The 21,059-nt window shown below is 47.6% G+C and overlaps 1 protein-coding gene and 1 long non-coding RNA gene across 4 annotated transcripts in view; one reads left to right on the forward strand and one right to left on the reverse strand.

Annotated features, from left to right (window-relative positions):
• Positions 1 to 150: 150 nt before the first annotated feature.
• Positions 151 to 18,583, reverse strand: LOC135817062 (uncharacterized). The gene is made up of 10 exons (XR_010553502.1): positions 18,277 to 18,583; positions 10,702 to 10,964; positions 10,076 to 10,159; positions 8,923 to 9,024; positions 6,411 to 6,572; positions 5,188 to 5,337; positions 3,547 to 3,723; positions 3,227 to 3,301; positions 1,802 to 2,002; positions 151 to 1,049 (listed from the first exon to the last, which is right to left on the reverse strand). It is a non-coding gene; the product is annotated as an uncharacterized LOC135817062 (long non-coding RNA).
• Positions 18,584 to 19,602: 1,019 nt separating this feature from the next.
• LOC135817063 (uncharacterized) overlaps positions 19,603 to 21,059 on the forward strand; it is a 66,989-nt gene continuing 65,532 nt past the window's right edge. For all 3 annotated transcript variants that reach the window (XM_065330163.1, XM_065330164.1, XM_065330162.1), the window contains exon 1: positions 19,603 to 20,114. In XM_065330163.1, the coding sequence (XP_065186235.1) occupies positions 19,862 to 20,114 (253 nt within the window). In that variant the 5' untranslated portion in view covers positions 19,603 to 19,861. The remainder of the gene's footprint in view (positions 20,115 to 21,059) is intronic.

Here is a 21,059-nt window from a genome sequence, read left to right on the forward strand (position 1 = left end):
GAACGCGGCGCTACTTTATTAACGAGGTTGGATTTCTCTGGCCAGCACTGTACAAAATACACACATGCACACACAACACTGCTAGGCTTTCCACCACCACACTAGGTTTTGAAACCGAAGAGTGGCAAAATTCAGGGACAGACTAGAAAATCTGGGGAGACCTGATGGTTTTTTAAAGCAAAACACAGCCAACACTCTGCAGCCTCACAGCCTCAGGCAGGTTTTCCCGAGTGCACAAAATTAAAAGTTGTTGAGGCACCACGAATACAGTCGGGCGTCACAGAACGTGGGACCCAGGAATGTACGTGTATAGTATACCTCTAGGAACACCACAGCCAATAACGTTTTAAAACGAAACGCAGTGTCAATAGACTCAAGTCTCTGCTTTTCTGGAATACAGATTCTGCTACACACGTATTGCTCACTATCCAGTGGGATGTGCATCTAAGGTGGTACAAGAAGTCAAGGAACTAAGCCTAAGGCCAGATTGCTGAAAGGTTTGTATAACTGACGAGCCTGACCTTGGAAACAACAGCCGTGGATACGTGGCTCTACTGTAATAAATGTACAGGTACACAAACAATTTGAATGCAGAAAAAACAACAACAAACAGGGAGAGGTGTAGGAAAATATACTCGGCCCCTAGTGAATTTGCTTGTGTATTAGCTTGAAAACTTTGGGTACACTTGTTGAGAGACCTAACTGCATGCAGCTAAAATATGGAGTGCCGTTGTCACCGACGACTTTTCCAGTAAAGTTGCGGCTAACATCTTCTCAGGTATTCCCGGGTCTTCGCTAAGGCCGTAAGGGTGAATGATATCATGTGTGTCTTCTATTGCTGATGTCGCTACACTCGATGGTGGTGCTGATGTACTGATTGTGGTGGAAGATATTGAGATGCCGTATATCTCGAACCTTTTCGCCAAGTCTCCGCGGCCATCGCGCAAGAGGGTCGGGAGCACCACAACTGCAACGCCACAGATCCAAGGATCGATTCTCGGACAAAACATTCAGATTGCCAAAGGTCCCCAGTGCTTGGCAATACTGGCCTGTACAGCATGAACACACCACACATACGCCCACACACCATGTACCATGTAAACGCCCGTTGCAGGAGAAGCACGCAAATCTGCAAATGAATTGGATTTGCACCCACAGATTTTCTCGTATAGGAACAATAGCTGATCTGAATCTGAATAAAACAGATCAAGACTAGTGCCAGATAACAGTCTAATCCGCACAAGGCAACTGGCGCAGCCATGTGAATCTCGAGCAAAATGGACAAACATGTCCCCAATTATCAGCAAACGGGTGTGCGTTACAGGATTGGCCTGGTAACTTCAAACAGGCACAATCCACTAACGTGGTGCCCCGTCAACTTCAACGGGAACACACCGATACAAACACAGCCCCACAACAGCAAAACGGGAACGCCGTTACAAATATGGTGCCCTGGCAACTTAACGGGAACGCACCAACACAAGCTGGCCTGGCACCTTCAAACAGGCACAACTGACAAAACACGGCATCCGGCAACAGCAAATGGGTAGGTACACCGTTACAAGAACAGTCCATCGCACCAAAATGCTGCTGCCACAACATTATAGCAGCAGCACGCCAGACATGCATACATGGCATTCCCAAAAGCAGATACCTGGAGTCAAATTCATCCATCACACTGTTTGTTAGGGCTGAATTTTACAGTGACAATAGCAAATCCCACCTAAGGCACATGTGATGAGATCTGTACACCAACTATAGTCACAGAATCAATGCACATTAGTAGAGCATAAGAACTCACTTGCGCTCATACCCTGTCACGTAGAGATGCTACTCTACGTGTACTGTTCCGATGTCCATTGGGGTGGTATGCCGGCCACTTGCTAGATGTAGAGCTTTTAAGCCGTACTTTGCCACCGTCTTCTTGCCGTATCACCACCTCACTTGCAACTCTGGATTCCAGGACTGTCGCTCCAACAATGGGCATGGAGCGGGAGCTAACCTGATAACAGTTGAGAGCGTGACAGAGTATCTTATTTAAATAAGGCCGAGTAAGGTGGATCCCTTTGGCAAACGTGAACACAGGCTTGGTGCTACAGGCATGGGCTGTCATGTACCGGAATAGCCAATACCGGGCATGTTTCGTCGACAGTAGATGGAACTGCGACGGCTCCACCGTATATGGCCGCGTCTTAGTGACGTTCAGGCGCAACGTGACCAAGTCAGGTGCGAGACTCCCAGCCTCCCACACAAATACTCTTTGGCTGTCAAACGAGTGAATACTAGTAGATGATGCTAAATACTCGCTGGCAAACAATAAGCCATACAAGGCCAGTAGTATACTTACCCACAGCATAGCCTGATCTACAATATGACTGATTGGATCGTTGTAAGTATTGCCGAAAATGGATTAAGTCGTCCACTAAAAGCTCTTTGAAACTCGGATGTTGAGCCAATATGGCAATAATAAAATTAATGTAGAAAGGAAAAGGACGTATGGATATGAGTGTAGAGTAACTGTCACTATATACTAAATACAGTCAGAAAGTGCAACAACCAGGCACTAAAACATTTGACGACCCGACTCCTGGCTTCAACACATCTCCGTAGTGTTAACGAGAGACCAAAGAGGGAAAGGTAATACTGGTTTCGTCATCGTCCAGTAACAATCAACATTTCTTGTTCTTGTGGGACTGTAGCTTCAACTACTAGCTTGTGCTCATTTTCGTTGCGCTTACCTTCCCCTCTTTGGTCTCTCCTTTTAACCTTGAACCTTCCAAGTTGGAAGGCTGTTGGTTAGCGCTACGGAGATGTGTTGAAGCTAGGAGTCAGGTCGTCGAATGTCTCAGCACTCTGTCAGTTTTGTGCCTAGTTGTTGCATTTTTTTTTACTGTAGTAGCTAGTTACAGTGGTGGACAGTTACTCTTAACTCGTATCCATATGTCCTTTTCCTTTCTAATAAAAGCTCTATCCGCAAATATGCCGAGGCGGCTTGCCGTCTCTCCCTCTATGCCATTCAACACAACTGTTGAGCGAGCAGCTTTTAGGCCAGCCCCATTGCACAACAGGTAATAGGCTACTAATAGCGTAACGCAGCTAGGTAAACACGAATCGATGAAAGAGGCAGACTTCTTAGAACAAAGAGACTAGTTGTGAAGGACACAACATTTTCAGCAGTCAGCAGTAGGAGAAATTGCTCTCAATTATGCAGCAATACTAGGCTTACACGTTTGTGTCATGCGTTCTGAGACGGAGTCCTTGACTAGCTCGTCACTGGCCGCACTCAGAGCAGCAGTCGTCACTACACATGGGTTGGGAAGCAATGGACGAAATTAACACTTGCCATGCACACATGCACTGCTTACCAGCTAAGTTAATATGTCATACTGTACTGCAGCAAGCAAGGAACTGGCAATACCTGCACCAGGCCTATCTACTGTGACCCATGCCATTGTGAATGAGAAGAGGCAGCATTTGACAGTATGAGCGGTGTGATGAACGGGAATGCATAATACAAGCCAGTCGAGCATAGGTACATGTACTTACGGACGCAAGCTGGCTGCACACCGCTCCACTGGCCGTAGATTTCACAAGTACGCACGGCCGAGCCCATAAGGACATAGGGAGATGTGCACACAAACGTGGTCGTGTTGCTGAACATCAAGCCGTTCACGGTCATTGAGCCCAGTGCCGGTGGTGACAGGACCTGGCAGTCGGTTTGACCTGCACAAGCACAGAGTGCACAGAGCACAGGCATTCAGTGTATGCATGTTTGGCCTAGGGGTGAAACGAGTGCCAAAATTGAGGACTTGAGTACTCTTTGAAAAAACGAGCGAGTATTCGAGCGAGTACGAGTATTTTACTGACAACATAAAACAATGTACTGCACACACTCTCGTAACACTGAACGTATTACACCTGATACACATGTAGTCTTGCATGCAGCCTAGTGCAGGAAATAGTCTGAACTACGTCTTTCGTTCGTAAGTAGGGACAAGTAATAATTTCACACTTGCATGGGTTATCAGTACTGGTCAGAGTAACAGACGTGCTTGATGTACAAGCATACAGTACAATGTGCATAAGATACTTTGAGTATTTTGCGAAGCGAGTCCTCACTCCTTTCGAATTTTCGAGCAAGCGCTCGAGTATTCGATATACTCGTTTCATCCCTGAAACGTTTGCGTATGTGTGCGTGGCACAGACGTTGGTTTTGAATACATTGCAGTACACGCATTGTGTAAAGGAAATTGATGCGAAGACTGCCTCAACATGGCCATGCAAAGTAATAAAATAAATACAGCAGTGAATAGCGGTCAACAGTAGCTCTACATTTTGCTTGTAATAGAAGTCATTAGCGTCAGAGCAAGAAGAGGGACAAGACGAGTCAAGGGACAATCCGGAGGACGCAATACCATACGGCCAACTGTTTGTTTCTACCAGCGTTATTGTACCGTCGACACAGCTCTGACGACGATATACTGGGCGAATGCCGCGGGGCCTCCCAGCGTGTCAGCGGCAGTGGGTGATGGGTAGATAACAAGGTAGCTTGCGGACAACATCGGTGGCATGAAGCCTAGTGACTGCCAAGCGTCTTGGCGCGACGGGCGAGCAGTACAGTGTCATGCCCCAGGGGCTGCTGTGGCTGTCGACGTCGGCGGGTCGTGAGGTGCGTTCGCAGGCCTTCATGGCGCTCGGACTACTGCAATACTAGTACACAGACTCTCACTACTAGCTACATAGTACTCTGATTCTGGCACGTTATTTCTGCATTGAATAGTGATTGATTTTACGCGCCGAATATCCGACGCTGCATGCATGTCCAATGCGCGTCAACAGTACTTCAAACTTTCCTTTTCCCGCGTTATCACCTCAGCTATGCCAGTTTTGTATGTGGAAACCCCCTATATAATAGCAGTTTGGTCTATATTTTTAATTATTCAATATCTACCTTCACTGATGAGCTATGTATTAGCGAAACAGCTGTCTGAAGGAGTTTATCAATATCGTTTACGGAAGTGTCCTCGCAATGGTGATGGTTGTGTGCAGGAGGGTCTAGTCGGCTAAAGAGCGCAGTGTGGTGGTGGAGGTGACTCAACATTTTCTTCAATGGCCGAGAGCTCTGTCGCACCCTGTAATAATAATAGAAGTCATGGTACTACTATCAGTGCTGCTGCTGGTGCTTACCTGGAGCTGGTGTGACCTTGCCTGGGCAGTACTGTGCATCAGAGCCATCAGCACAGTCGTACCAAACACCGTCGCAGCGCTGTGATGGCAGGATACAGCCACTGGAACGCAGGCAGGGCAGGTAGCCAGACTGGCACTGCAGTTGAATGGCTGGATACACGTACCCATACACACAACACACAAAGCAGTCAAGAGATGAAGAAGGTGTCTGCTCGGCACATCTTTTGTACAGTCAAGAGATATTAGCATATTTGGAGGAGGTGGTAGCCTAAAACAGGCTCGACAAAAGTTACCGGCTTATGCCAACAACTCAGTGTTCTGGTAGAGTAGACGGTTCGATACCGGAACGCCTTGACAGCCAAATTTGTATAGACCCAAACCGATCATCAGCGTTGATTTTTCACTCGAAATATGTTTGTGGAAGGAAACTGGCATGTTGAAGTTTGCTCTGGGGCCAGAGTCAATCGAACTGAGCCACTCCTTTGTGTTGACCCATTGCCTCCAAGTTGCCCAATTTTTCGCTTCAAAAAAGTTCAAATCAGAGGTGGCTCCAAACCGGACACGTTTTAGAGTGCACGTCAAATTCACTCTGGGTCTGAAAGTAGGTAATTGCTATTGCTCCACGACGGCCAGTACAGAGTAACAATAAGCCTTGTGTGTGCTTCCATTAGTTTTGATTGGTATGCGGTGCTTTATTGGCAAGAGGCGAGCCGCTGTTTACCTGCGACAAGAAGTGGATTTTTCGAAAGTCGTAAAACTCAAGTCGCAGTGCGAAGCAACACGTCAAAAACTCACCTGCTTGGTATGGTGCGTCTGGTCATCGCAGAGCCATGAAATTTTGGCTCGGAGTATAACACATCGTAGTCTCACTGTGACATATGTTTTCTAATGAAAATACCAAGAGAGAAAGTGAATATTGAGTCCGTTCCGGTTTGCAACCTGTGTCCTATTTGAAACCGTCGCCTCTACCTGGTGAAACACCCTAACCATACACCTTCAAGTATAACATATATCCTAAGGACTCAGGCTGAGATGCTCGACTGGTCCTGGGTCCTGTGATAAGCACGATCATCATTTGTGATGATGAAAAGTGGCAGGTAACACCCAGACTATTACATGCTCTGTAAATAGGAAAGATCAACGCCACCAGAATCTGCCTTCCTACAAGCCTGAAGCTTCTCTACACAAGAGGGATATATTGGCTCTCTTGAAATTCAACTTACGATTACACGAGGCAGCTGCCCCACTCCAGGAACCGTCAATCTGGCAGATGCGCACAATGCTTCCCTGCAGGTTGTATCCGGAATTTCAGCCGAAGACGACGCTGCCTCCAGCAGAATAGTTTGTGCCCTGGGAGTAGCCGTTGGTCGGTTTAGCTAGCGGTGCTGTACACGTCACAGGCACGTACACACACAGGCACACACACACACCTCAGACCTCAGACCTCAGACCTGCCCATCGCGGAAGCGATGATAGCGAACAGCTATGTTAGACATAGCAACTTGTGCTGGGATTACACCATTCAACAGACACACACACACACACACACAGGCACACACACACACACACACACACACACACACCTTGATACACAAGGATTCTTCATTATTTGCCACGTTTGAGCTGAGCTGCGATCATCGCGCTTTGTTGCAGTGTGCTAAAAAAACAAGAACAAAAAAAACGGCCAAAAAAGTGGGGCGGCTGAGGCCGCCCCAGCCACCCCAGCTGTGCCGGCCTTGCATGCCTGGTGTACGGTCTGAAAGATGAAAGATGGAGCTCTTGTATACACGGGCCCGGAAAGTCTGCTTCGCCTGCTCGGCAGCAGCTTCGTAGTGGTGGTCAAGGGTCGAAGACCGACGGATACGGATCAACTCCCCAGTGATCACACCTTTACCCATACTACGGGGGTGATTACTACCGGCAAGCAGATACAGGAAACGATTGGTGACCTTGAAATTAGGCTTCACAGCCATATATCCCTTACTACGGAAAACTGTGGTGTCCAGGAAATCAATGCAATCATGTGCCAGTTCATGCGCAAACTCGAGGGCCGAACACTTATTAATCCTGTCTAAAGCGCGCTGAACTTGACCTTCGTAACCATGCAATGAAACAAAAATGTCACTGATAAAGCGTCTATAAACCTGAACCTCTAAACCCTCCCCCTCTAAGATCGGCAAAATGTACCGATTCTCCAAATACAGCATAACAATGTCGGCATAGACCACTGCTGCAGGAGAACCCATGGCAGTCCCTTGGATCTGCGGAAACAAATCGTTATCGTACACGAACCCGTTAGTCTTCCGAATGACTGACATCAAGGAAGTCACTGCTGTTGTTAACCGTGTACGAAGGGCCGGGGGAATCCACCTTGTATACCTGTGTGTGATATACCACGACAATGCAACGTGACCGAGCTCGTTGGGGATGTTGGTGTAAAGGCTGGTCACATCTATACTCAAAAATAAATGATCGTCCCGCACAGGCAAACCTTCTACCAAGTTGATGAAATCCGTAGTTCAGGCCAGAACAGTACTTTCCTCACGTACATACAGGTTCAGTAGAAAGTCAATAAACTTAGCGGGATAGTAGCCAGGACTATTCAGACTAACAATAGGCCTAACCTTCAGGGCACAGGGCTTGTGTGTTTTGAGAAGTCTCCTGAAAACGGGCATGCGCCCCCGGTGCGACTAAGAAAGTGACATATAAAATGGTCATACGATGCCCAATGCGATGCCTAGTCATGGTGAGTAAACAAGACTCGGGTCGCAAACACGAAGTCTCAACACAGCCTTGAGCCTGTTGGTTGCCATCGGCAGTCTAGCCACATGTTCATCTAGCCCCTCAGGAAAAAAACCCAGTCATTTATAATGTTGGGCATTGTGATGCTGGGCACGACCTATATCATCATAGTGAGATCCGTCCAGGACTACTATCACAATAGACTGCCTTTGAATATGCCTGAGTCCGATCGCGTTCTAATTCCCAAACTATGTGCTGCATGTGTACACTCCGCCTATGGTTAGTCTACTCCAGAACAACGCCTGGAGAGGTTCATTGGGGGCATGATGTCCCCCACCCCATCCCCCTTGCCCCCTGCACCTGAAGTACCGGTATTGCCCCCCCCCCCCCAAATAAAGTACAGGACACAGATGGAGCACTGGGGAGCACGTAGCAGTAGGCAAGTTGACGATGCCAGTGCAGACACACCTCACCTCGGTCACCACACTGGCACAGTCACATGGTCTCCAAGGAACATAGCTACCAGAGAACACAAAGAATGGGAGTATATAGTGCTATCCCGGAGGATAGACAACCTCCTATACAAAAATACCTACTGATAGAGTTCTGTGTAGACCCTATGTGCACATATGTGTGGATGAGTACTGGTAAACGGACAGCTAACCCTAGTCTAAGTAAAATAAATGTAGAATGTAGACCCTGGGCAAAAAAATAAGTAATTAAAAATAATAGCAACACATGAGGGAACTCGGATGGAGAGCCAAGGATTAAAAGTAAAAAAGAGGACCATAAGTTTACGAGTTATCCGTTTTTTCCAACACTAACGGGTATAAACGTGATGCAGCTAAGCATCAGGTCGTTGAATGTCATGATCTCATCAGTCAGTTTTTGTGCTGATTGTTGCACATTTTTGACTCAGCAGTATTCTGCATATAACCGTTAGTGTTGGACAAAATGGATAACTTGTAAACATGAGGGAACACTCATCCTTACCCAAGTCCCAACGTCAGCACTCGGCGCCGCTCCGAACCAAGAGGAACATTGGAGAGATCGTCCATCAGCTCCTCTCTCGTCCTGCGATCAAATCGCCTAATGCTAAAACACAAGAAGATAGGAAAGGCAAGTAGAATAAATAAATCAATAAAATAATAAACAACAATACAAGTTTGAACAGCTGCAAACGAAATGGACGATCTGAACAAGACCAATGATATACCTAGAAATTCTAGAAGGCACTAGGAAACATCCATACCTGCTCAAACTGAAGAGGACAACATAGAAAAAGGTAAAAGAGGGCACTACTCAAGTGTTCCTGGGATGGCTATGGTCTTTGCTATGCTATTGATTTGCAGTCTGATTCATCTGAAAAACGAAGTTTCAACTTTCAAGCATTTAATTTACAGTCCTACCCTCGTTAGTATGACATCGGTTGCAAGACAAACCTCATTAGTAGACAACGATCCAAAATCCCATGAATCATTAGCAGTCGTACATGCAAGTCCGGATAAGAGATTATTCGTTTGTAGACCAAATTCGTTATAACGTCCCCTTCAGCTGTCTCACAGGTTTGAATTCTCATTACAAGAAAAAGCGGATGGCCGAGGATAGCTCGATTGATATTTCATGTTGTCTTGTATCGGGGTCCGATGAAACATTGTCTGATAATGGGTTGTCTTGTACAGGGGTCTGGTGGAAAACACTGTCTAATAACAAGGAACCATCAGTTCTGATGTGGACACAATATGGGTGATGCAAAGCAGCAGAAAAATGTACTCGTTATCAGACAAAAAAAGTTGATACCCCCAGGGTTGTCTCCTAACAAGGGTAGACCTACGAAATAGTGGTTGCAACTTCGGCGAAGATTGTTAGGAAAGGGTTTGCTCTCGACACTGGAGCTCACGCTATTCCGCCGCCTTGACTTTACACTTGACTGACTGACAGCTGCCACCCAGAGCACACGAAAAGTCCATCCAACCTTCCACTCGGAAAACCTGCAAGAAGGGACCACTCCCTGCTCAATACACAGTGTTTCGGGAACATTTACCCTCATCAGTCGAGTTTGAGTAGGCTGAGGAAGATTGTGCCTGAGAAGCACCATTTATATAGTGCTCTCCATGTCCAAACATCACCAGAGATACAAACTTACAGAGACGCTCCGTTTGCAGCGCGACAAGCACCTCGTGAGCACCAGATAGCAGTGCGAGTCAGTGTCGCTCCTGGACGGTGAAAGCTGTATATTGACACAGAGAGAGAGAGAGAGAGAGAGAGAGAGAGAGAGAGAGAGAGAGAGAGAGAGAGAGAGAGAGAGAGAGAGAGAGAGAGAGAGAGAGAGAGAGAAAGAGGGAGGGAGAGAGAGAGAGACACACACACACACACACACACACACACACAGAGACAGACAGACAGGCAGACAGAAGGAGAAAAGACAGAGATCCGGGATGTGACATCATCATGACATCGGCCGTTGCTGTGTATGTTGGATCCAAGGTAACGAAAAGACGACACATGGGCAATCCCCATGGTTCGTGTCGCGAGCGGCTCTAGATCGTCGTTAGAGGTGTTGGGGCCAGAAACCATGAACTTGGTTTGGGTGGGGGGGGGGGCACATGCACACACACACACACACACACACACACACACACACACACACACACACACACACACACACACACACACACACACACACACACACACACATGCATGCACACACACACACACACACACACATACACACACACACACACACACACACACACACACACATACACACACCTTCCTTCCTTCCTTCTTCCACTGCCATGACTGGCTATGTGGCCCCATACGGGGCAGACCAGGAGACGTGTTGTCCACCGGGCGGGGAACGCCGTACTCAGCGCGCGCGGGCCGTGCGAACAGCGTTACACTTGTGCGTCGCAATATCCTGTGCCACAAATGAGGGGCTTCGCCACAGGCTCCATGCGGGACTGGACAATAGCGTCGACAGCGTCACGGCAGGTGACCCGCCATCCCTGTCGATCTTGGACGATGTCACCAAGCTGCTCCAGAGGAACGCCAACACACACACACACACACACACACACACACACACACAGACACACACAGACACACATAGACACACACACATACACACATACTTTGTACCATGTATATGCCCGTCACAAGAAAAGCACGCAAAGTTGTGGAAGTCAGGTCTCGCTGGACCAACCAGAATGGAGCTGCTACGGGCCTGAGCACGCAGCTTTCCCCATGTTGCAGAAGGCAATGCAGTGCTGCAAGTGGCAGGCAATCCTACATGAAAAATTGGCACACACACCTCCATATTAATAATTCCAACGAGAGAGCTCAGTTGAAAGCTCAGGGCCCTCACTATCTTTTTTGCCTAGGTTATCATGCATTATGCGATAGCAATAAACAACAGTTTTATTCGGCTGAAATAAAGGATACCAATAGACCCCACTTGTACTTGGCTGAAATAAATTGTTCATCGTTGTTATTGCATTTAGTTTTTCATTTCGATATCGCACAAATAAAGAGCGCTTGGGCTTGAAGGCTAGAGAGGGCTTGACCGCCCAGGAGCCCTCGCTATGCTTAATATTTGCCTAGGTCATCATGTGTGTTATTCGAACTGATAGAAACGTCTTTGCAATACAAAAACATGTGCATGACAATCAAAACTTTAGTTCATAAACGCACATCGATACATAACTCAAAACTCAAACTCTCAGACAGGTACATTCTACCAAGTAAAAGTAAATATAATAATAGATTACGCTTTGGTACTAGCTTATTTCATTTTTTTTCAAGCCCTGTTTCAACATGTGGCCAGCAGTCTTTGCCAGAATGGTACGGAACATCAACGGAATAGGGCCAGGCTGGTGCGTGACATGATGATGGCCCCGCACACCGAACAAGTTCGAGCATGAGAGCATGTATTTTCTCCTGCTGAATGGATGCCTGTGCAGCGGTCTCTAGCTGTCAACGCGTTTTGTCACGAAGGCGGTGAGTCTCCAAACGACGGGATATTTGCTCCGTCGTTTCTTGCTGTTGGCATAGCCTTTCGCAAGCACGGCGACTCTCGAGGCGGCGGGACCTTTCTTCTCCCTTCTTCTACTCTCTGTGTAGGCACTACTGCCGACGCCGTCTGCTCAGAGCTTCAACACTGTCACCCCTGTCATTTTGCTCTTCCTCATAGTCCTCTTCTAATGATCTCAGCATTCTATTTATACAACTACGCCCATTAAAACACAACAATCCACCCGATCCGTACATTCCCGGCCCATCAGTACCACACCCCTAAACTTTCGAACAATAGCACGTCACTTTCTATGGTCTTTTGAAATCAAACCGCGGCCATTACAATAATGCGATCTAAACCATACCTAGGAATGGGTTTGCTCCCCACACTGGAGCTCGCGCTATTCCGCCGACATGACGCTTGACGGACTCACGACTGCCATCCAGAGTCGCAACCATTCTTTCTAAACCATACCGCTAATTATTTTAGTTAGCTATCCACTTACCGGTATATCCTTTACCGAAATTGTATTCTTTAACGCAATATTCCTCTTTCTTTTTCTTCTACTCCATTCCATCAGCACCCGGCCGATGGCAGGAGATTGGCATCCACTGGGCTAGCATGCAGCAGCCAAAGCTGGGGCCTTTTCTTACTCCGCTAAACCCCCTTCTTAAAACGAAACTGACGTGCATGTTAACTGCCGAATTCTGCCGAATTCCCGTCCGCCCGGAGGATTGGTCCTTGTCGATCCGCTGGCAGGATCAATACTTTTATGAGAGTGCCCTGCCCTTCAGACTGTATTACGCTCCAGTCCAGCTATATGGAACTCTGTCGCATCCGCCAGTGAATGGATTATGTGCTAGCAGTTCGCACTCACACGCCTGTTGCATTACGGGGAATACCTCAACTAACGTTACTTCCTCAGTGCATGCTCTGGACTTGTGTTAGCTTGCCAGCAATTTGCTATTCTGCTCCGAGCGTTTACATACTTCGATGTTTCTCTGGCCCCAGCAAAAGTGGAGGGTCCAGCTCAAGTCCTGACGTTATTGGCATCGTCCCATTACGGGGAGTACCTCGACTAACGTTTCGGTCTCCATGCATGCTCTGAACTTGTGTTAGCTCGCCAGCAACTCGCTACTCGGCGCCGCGCGTTTACATACCTCGGTGTTTCTCTGGCGTCAGTAAAAGTGCTTCCTCAATGCATGCTCTGGACCTGTGTTAGCTCGCCAGCAACTCGCTACTCGGCGCCGCTCGTTTACATACCTCGGTGTTTTCTCTGGCGTCAGCAAAAGTGGAGGGTCCAGCCCACGTCCTAATGTTTATCGGCGTCATCCTGGACACCCGCCGCGCTAACATCAGTATGCCTATGGACGAACTTGCCGAGCTTCGTGATCTCCTTCGGGCCACTCTTCACACAGCTTCAACTACCCAATGTCAACTCGAGTCTCTTCTGGGAAAGCTCCCGTTTGCTACAAGAGTGATAGCCCCTGGATGCAAATTGCAGATTGTGGTCACTTGCCAACTGGTACCGGCAGCCGTGTTACCGGATCAAGCTCTCCAAAGAGTGCCTCAAAGATCTTCGCTGATGGCCTGAGCTCCTGGATTAGCGGAACGGCCGGTCCTTCTTCCTACACCCTAAATGGACGCCGTCCCCCGACTTGTTGGTATTCACTGATGCAAGTGGTGCACTTGGCCGGTGCTCGTACAATTGCGACCGGGGATAGGGCGATGGACAGTCAATCAAGCAGAGCAGCAATCGCAAAGGGTTGTTTACAATTGTGGCATCCCGCAGCACCTGGGAAAACTAGCGGCATCAGCTGCGAATGCCAATCGATGGGCATTTACAGCAACTGCGAGGATATTGCTCATCAGTTGTGGCTTTGGCCTGGCGTTGTACACCGGCCACTCGTTTCGAATCAGCTGCGGGAATCGATATTCAGAGAGGCGGGAAGGTGGAAAGCGATGTCTGCTCGAGTAACATTCGGACGCCACCTGCAGCCAAAGTATGGGTGGCTGCGGCAATGGCCTCAGCCCATGATATCAAGTTCTGACAGTCTTTACCTAGCTTGCACCGCTTACAGATTGCACGGGTAGCTGCACTTTGTGATCCGCTCCGGGAGTGCCGATTTATGTGGGGTATATGCTCTCAACTGGTTATGCATACCAATATATTTAGCATTTGGAGGCTCTACTCAGAGTCATTGGCGGCTCTACTCAGAGTCATTGGCGGCTCCATGCGGAGTCATTGGCGGCTTCATGTGGAGTCATTGGCGGCTCCATGCGGAGTCATTGGCGGCTCCAAGCGGAGTCATTGGCGGCTCCATGCGGAGTCAATTTGCGGCTCCATGCGGGGTCATTCGGCGGCTCCATGCGGGGTCATTCGGCGGCTCCATGCAGAGTCATTCGGCGGCTCCATGCGAAGTCATTCGGTGGCTCCATGCGGAGTCATTTGACGGCTCCAAGCGGAGTCATTTGACGGCTCCAAGCGGAGTCATTTGACGGCTCCAAGCGGAGTCATTTGCCGGCTCAGCTGCGAGCCATCTAGTGGCTCCAAGCAGAGCCATCATACCAGTTGCTCGAATCGGCACTCCCAGCTTAATCCAAAACTCGGTTGCTCTGTTGTGAGGTGGGGGGATGCTAACCTAGGAATGGGTTTGCTCCCCACACTGGACCTCGCGCTATTCCGTCGACTTGACACTTGACGGACTCACGACTGCCATCCAGAGTCGCCACCACTATTTCTAAACCATACCGCTAATTATTTTAGTTAGCTATCCACTTACCGGTACAGTAAAACCTGTGACTACCGACCACCCCTTGGTGCCAGCAAAAGCGGTCTTTAGTAGCAGGTGGTCTTTAGTTAGAGGTTTGCACCGTGTGACCATATGTGGATCCCATTATATGATATGTATGTCAAAATGCAGCTAATACAATTCCCCAGGACTTGCGCAATGTCAGAAAGACGGAGAGATGGAGAGAGAGAGAGAGAGAGAGAAGATTAATTTTTTGCAGACTTCAAATTCAGCTGCTACTTCTGAAGCCAGGAGTCAAACGTTCCCTGGGGAAGTTTCGTTTCGCGCTGGGCTTCAAATTTGTTCATGCGATCAATCATACCGACTGTCCTTGTTGTGACTTCTCGATTGCTTGAGCATCAGGACCTTGTGGTGCTGCTTTGTTTCTGGATTCCTTGATGCCATCGTCGATCCGTCTGTATGACTGGGGTGACAGAGCTGCCCAGTCTTCGTTTCTCCTCCGAGTAGTAACATCGATCAGAGCGCTTTCGATGCGCTCTCCAAGACGTTTCCTATCATGTTTTTTCTTGACAGCGCTTGAAATTTTGACAGGTGTAGTGCAGTCCACACCGACTCCACAGCCCAAATTACCTGCATTCATTTGTTCAGCTGTAGTATCGAAAGATTCTTTTCAGGACCATGGAAAATCAGTAAAATTTCAAGAAGGAGCTTCGAGCAACATTTGATTTCCTACATCGCGGTCGCTAGTTACGGGTCAAAAATTGTGTTTGGGACAGGAAAAGGTGGTCGCTGGTCGCGTTCAGAAGGTAGTCGCTAGTCACAGTGCATTTTGAATGTGAGACCTTCCGTGCCTGGCGAAGTGGCCGGTAGTACCAGGCTGGTCGCTAGTCACGGTGGTCTTTAGTTACAGGTTTTACTGTATATCCCTTACCGAAATTGTATTCTTGAATGCAATATTCTTCTTTCTTTTTCTTCTACTCCGTTCCATCAGCACTCGGCCGATGGCAGGAGATTGGTACCCACTGGGCTAGCATGCAGCAGCCAAAGCTGGGGCCTTTTCTTACTCCGTCAAACCCACTTCTTAAAACGAAACTGACGTGCATATTCACATTGCATGTTGTGAATGTCCCCATATTTGCCCCGACATCTTAGCTCGTAAAGCGCTCCAGATACATCTATGCTACGGTGCGCACCGCATACTCGAATTACGGTACGGGACACATACGGGATACTGCACCAACCATGGCATGCCACGTGAACCACCCTACCAGGCACCGTGACACGCACCGAATTACAGCGGTGTGGATACTGGCTAGCGCCAGATGCTACTAAAGTACAACTGAATAGCGTCTTTTGCATAGCTACGGGAATAATCTCATATCCCAAGCATTGCAGCTCTGCTAATAGAATAATTCAGGTTACTCCCACTCCATTTCTCTAGTGCTTATTTTTCTGAAAAAATATCATCTTTGGCACCAGAATGCTGCCACCAAGAGTACATTAACCAGAGTGTGCAGCCCAAAGAGAATCATCCCACAGCAAAGTTTATTGTTTAGGGCATAGACTCGCAGTAACAGGCTCACCTTTGCTGCATCTCACACCGCTTCACACGGTAGCACCTAATCCACTTTTATGTTTATGTATCTATGTCATTCGGATCTTCCCAAGTTGTACAATGTACTGTTGAGATACCGAATTCAAATAAATCAATACCATACCATACCATACCACGGTCATCTACTCTATCACCATGGTAATTTCTGTGGCACATTGCTGCTTGTTTAACAAAAACGTAGAAAACACACCGAATTTCCAGGTAATTACCATGGTGGTACGGTACTTTAGCTTGAACCTATTGTATGACGGGTTTTCTACGATTCATAATGACCTAGGGAATAACTAACAGTTAGCGACGCAATTCTTCTGAGGTGTAAAGTGACTTCAGGAATACATGTATGTTGCAGAAAACTGCGATGCATGCTGATTATTTACTGTGCCCTATTGTGCACCATATACCTGGTGGGTTACTCAGGGATAAAGTAGATGCACACAAGTGCCGTGCATCACGGCACAGGTTAGGTTCGCAACTAGCTGCTACAGTGTATTTGTGGTCCGAACTTGCACTCTACTCAGCTCTGCATACGCAAAGAGTGCTGGTGCCGAAATGAACCAGAAGGGTGCTGAGTGGGACGCAACAACACTGACTCTGTATACCCATGTACACAGATATGATAGGGTATGCAGTACCTGCTCTAAGATTTAACACAAACCGGGTACACGTCTACCTGGCACAACTCCTGCAACACTGGGCCAGGGCCAGATGTGTTCAAATGCGGCTACTGTGTGTCAGGGAGTCGTAAACTTACTTTCGACTTCCTGATGTACATGATTGTACATGTACATGTATGAACGTACTCGCACTGGGCACTCTGGCCGCACGCATCTGCACGCGTATGCAGCCTGTCAGTGGCGGTATACCCTCGAAGTATAAAAAAGTATAGTACTCGACAGGACTTCCGACCGGGTCGCAGGTAACCCAGTGTTCTTTTTCCAAAAGGTCCAAGTACTCACAAACAGGGCCACTGACCTCGCTCTGGAGCAGACACTGGTAATCTAGGTCCAAGTTTGCTCGATTATGTTCTGACGCTTCATGTGCTTTCATAGCCAAGGTTTCTCACTTTCTCCGCAAGCTCTTTTAGTCTTGAGAGTTGACAACTGCTTATGGTTGTGTTGGCAGAAAACATGTCAGCTAATCTGACAACCGTCCAACCCCATTTTACTGGTAAGTAGTCAGCGAGTGGCTTTGATGGGGCCATACTAGAGGGGAAGTTACGCGGCATATTTGTGCTTCCTTTTTGAAAACACGTTCTCGTTCGAAGGGTTTCCAAACTTTATCCCTGCGCTCATTGATGGAGTTGCCAGCGGCACTCTACAGAAGAACAATGTTGTCAAGTTTTTTATGAAAAATTGTCAAACATTTTCAAATTGCTATAAGTTTGGTTAGGGCCGGGTTCCACTGCGACTCCGCAGCTCCGCTGCTCCACGGTACTTGGCTGCATGCAGCAGAGCTGCGCGGTTCCAGTGACACTCGCCATTCACGGTACCGCGATCGTGCTCGACGTTTTTTGATGACATTTAGCCTGCCTGCACGCGCGTGAAATCCAAAATAATCCTCGTGTTCTGGCCTGTGCAACGAATTAAAATTCCCCCGAATAAAACAATTAAGCGCGGGAAACAATGCAAGCCGTGACCGCGGCTTGCATTCTTTTGTATCAAGCAGCGAAGCGAAAGCTGGTGATGAGCCGCGGCCTCGCTGGACCAGCTCGTAATGATGACGTTTCATGCCGTGGATGATGTGCGGCGGAGCGGCAGTGGAACCCAGCCCTTAGGCAAAGGAAATTTGTCATTAATTTGTTTATGCTGCATAGATGGAGAGCTGCACACTCTGGCTTATGGACTCTCGCCTACATAACAGTGTAGTCGTACTGCTAGTGTACTGGCATTACAGAAGACACGAAAATTGAGAACATAATTATGGCGAGAAAGTAACTACTGGCTAAGAATTGCCCTAGGACTTACCGCTTCTCAGTGCTCCATACCAGGAAGTAGTACAATACCTACTCCCTGCATCCTTTACCCCAGGAGTCTCGTCCATTTAGCGGCTCAAATGCTTGAGCTCCGGATAGCGGAAAATAGCTCGTCGTCCATTAGCGGCTCTAATAGTACCTGGTCTGAAGTGTCGCAGTCTAGCAACTATGATTTTTTCCAGGAGGGTAAGGGTTGCAAACCCAAAGAGACCCTAAGCTTCGTCTATCAAACAAAACAATTGCCCTAAAAAATGGAAGAGGAAAAGAGTGAGCGAGCTGGTCTGAGCGCGCTACTTTTCAAAAAATAGAAGCTGAAATTCATCAAAGTCAAAGCATTCTGGCTAGCGCGTTTGTGTATGTCACGAGCGCTAGCGCGCTAGTCGCAGCAAACGCTCGCAGGCCAGAGTTAGCGCTATTTGGGCTGTTTGCCGCACGCGGCAGCTGGATGGATCACGTGATCCAAGCTGACAAATAAGGTCCGATGGTTCAGCTACATTGAGCCACAAGCGTTGAATACACCGGCACATCGATCGATCGATTTCTTTTTGAGAATTATTTTAGTATTTCAAGATCGCCAATTTATTTGAATTTAGAAGTCAACGCCGTCTTCTATCAGCTTCCACAGGCGTCTGCTTTTCTCAAAATGTTGTCGAAGTCATACGGATAGCTTCGCCAAGTCATGGCCTTGGCAATGAGTCTGTGTCGATGTCGTTTTCGTCACATGGTGAGAGTAAATTGCATCGCAGCTCAAAGAAACTATTTGGTCACAAAACATATTGGGACCCATGCCGCTCGTCAGCCTTGGCATTTACTACACTTTCGACATGTCCTCTCTGACTCCATAATCGATACGAGGAAGAACTCGTTTGTTGTGAACCAGACGTACACGACTGTACCGACATCGACCTGAGTGAGTTGTCATTTTTCATGCTTTCGCGCGGAATATTTCTTCGAGTTCACAGTGAGTTTTTCCAGGCAGCGCTCGAGCGCTCATACGGTAAGACGGCAAACTCCCCGGGCGATTACCAGGATTGCTAATCTTTTTGAAACTGACTGTAGTAGCAAAATTATGTATGTTTCGGGGCCGAGCAAGACTTTCTGCCTGGCACTCTCGACCTCAGCTCAGCCTCCTTGGCCCGGGCTGCAAATCAAATCCCGTGAGTCCGTGACTCCCGTCACGTGCACTGACTATTGATTACGACATCGCACAGACAGACTGTGACATGACATGCATGCATGCAGTAATCAGTGACGTAGTCAGGACAGTCGACAGCGCCACATGATGCACAATCATGCAAAAAATATTCACTGTGTTTACAGTTTTCGAAAACTGAAGAGCTGAAAATTAGTCTTGTAGACATTCAATCTGAGAGAAGCTGGCTTGGCAAAGTAAATTTGATGTTGCGAGCTCAGTTTACTGTTCACATTGTTGACATAGTCCTGTTCGCTGAGTATCGTGGGTGACAGAACTAAGCAGCTCTGTTCTTTTCAGCCCTAGTCCCTAACCCTGTAAGCAGTAGATAGCAGTGAGTTCAATGTGAAGAGCAGCACGAACTTCACGTTCTCGGTATTTTACAATGCTAGCCTCACTTCGGCCATTGTTTGGATCACTTCCAGCACCCGCCAGACTTTGTTCTCGTACTTTTCAGCAATGTAGTCGGAATTTCTTTATCCAGTGCCCTAAAGCTAGGCCTGCAAAGTCCTTTCAACCCAATGGTCATGGAGTGTTCATTCGCAGAATGTGCAGTCAAACAGAAAAGGAACAACTTACGAAGGCTGTGTCTCCGTATAGAAAAATCACCTATTATATTCTGGCGTTCACAATGGGAGGTGAGTACAGTACTAACGTAATGTTTGTAATAACTCCTGTACTAATCAGTCAAAATTACACAGTGTCAGACTTCGACTCTTCGTCACACGAGTTGGTCTAAAGTGGCAGTACATCATGTCGAAAGAAGTAGTTGACATGCCTTTGCACTACAAAACATTCTGGCTCAGAGACAGAATAGATATTAACTTATAACAACACTGGGACTAAGTGAGTGGCTATTCCCGCCAAGTGTATCCAGTTATGAGTATTTATTTTGACTCGGAACTTCATACAATGCACTCTTACTATCATCACAACTGCATGTACAGTAAAGCCTGCCCTAGTAGGCGATTCACACGACAGGCACATGCGCGTTTTACAGCGAGTGGTTCACGAGAAAAGTGACTGCATGGATGTGTGGACTCGACGACAGGCATGTTTGAAAAGTGACTGCATGGATGTGTGGACTCGACGACAGGCATGTTTGCATTATGGATGTGTGGACTGCATGGATGTGTGGACTCGACGACAGGCATGTTTGCATTATGGATGTGTGGACTCGACGACTGGCATGTTTGAAAAGTGACTGCATGGATGTGTGGACTCGACGACAGGCATGTTTGCATTATGGATGTGTGGACTCGACGACAGGCATGTTTGAAAAGTGACTGCATGGATGTGTGGACTCGACGACAGGCATGTTTGAAAAGTGACTATGGATGTGTGGACTCGACGACAGGCATGTTTGCATTTTGGGACGATTTACCCTCCAGTTCCTATGGGTATTTCAAATTTCCAGCGTGAAGAAACGAGAAGATTTGTGTGGTCCATTCTGTAGTGTAGATCTTCTTGACATTCTGTAGTGTAGATCTTCTTGACATTCGGTAGTGTAGATCTTCTTGACATTCGGTAGTGTAGATCTTCTTGACTTGAAATTGGTTTCTCCGCACATGTACAATGTAAAA

Source organism: Sycon ciliatum, chromosome 5 (assembly GCF_964019385.1).
Source record: "Sycon ciliatum chromosome 5, ocSycCili1.1, whole genome shotgun sequence".
Taxonomy (NCBI): domain Eukaryota; kingdom Metazoa; phylum Porifera; class Calcarea; order Leucosolenida; family Sycettidae; genus Sycon; species Sycon ciliatum.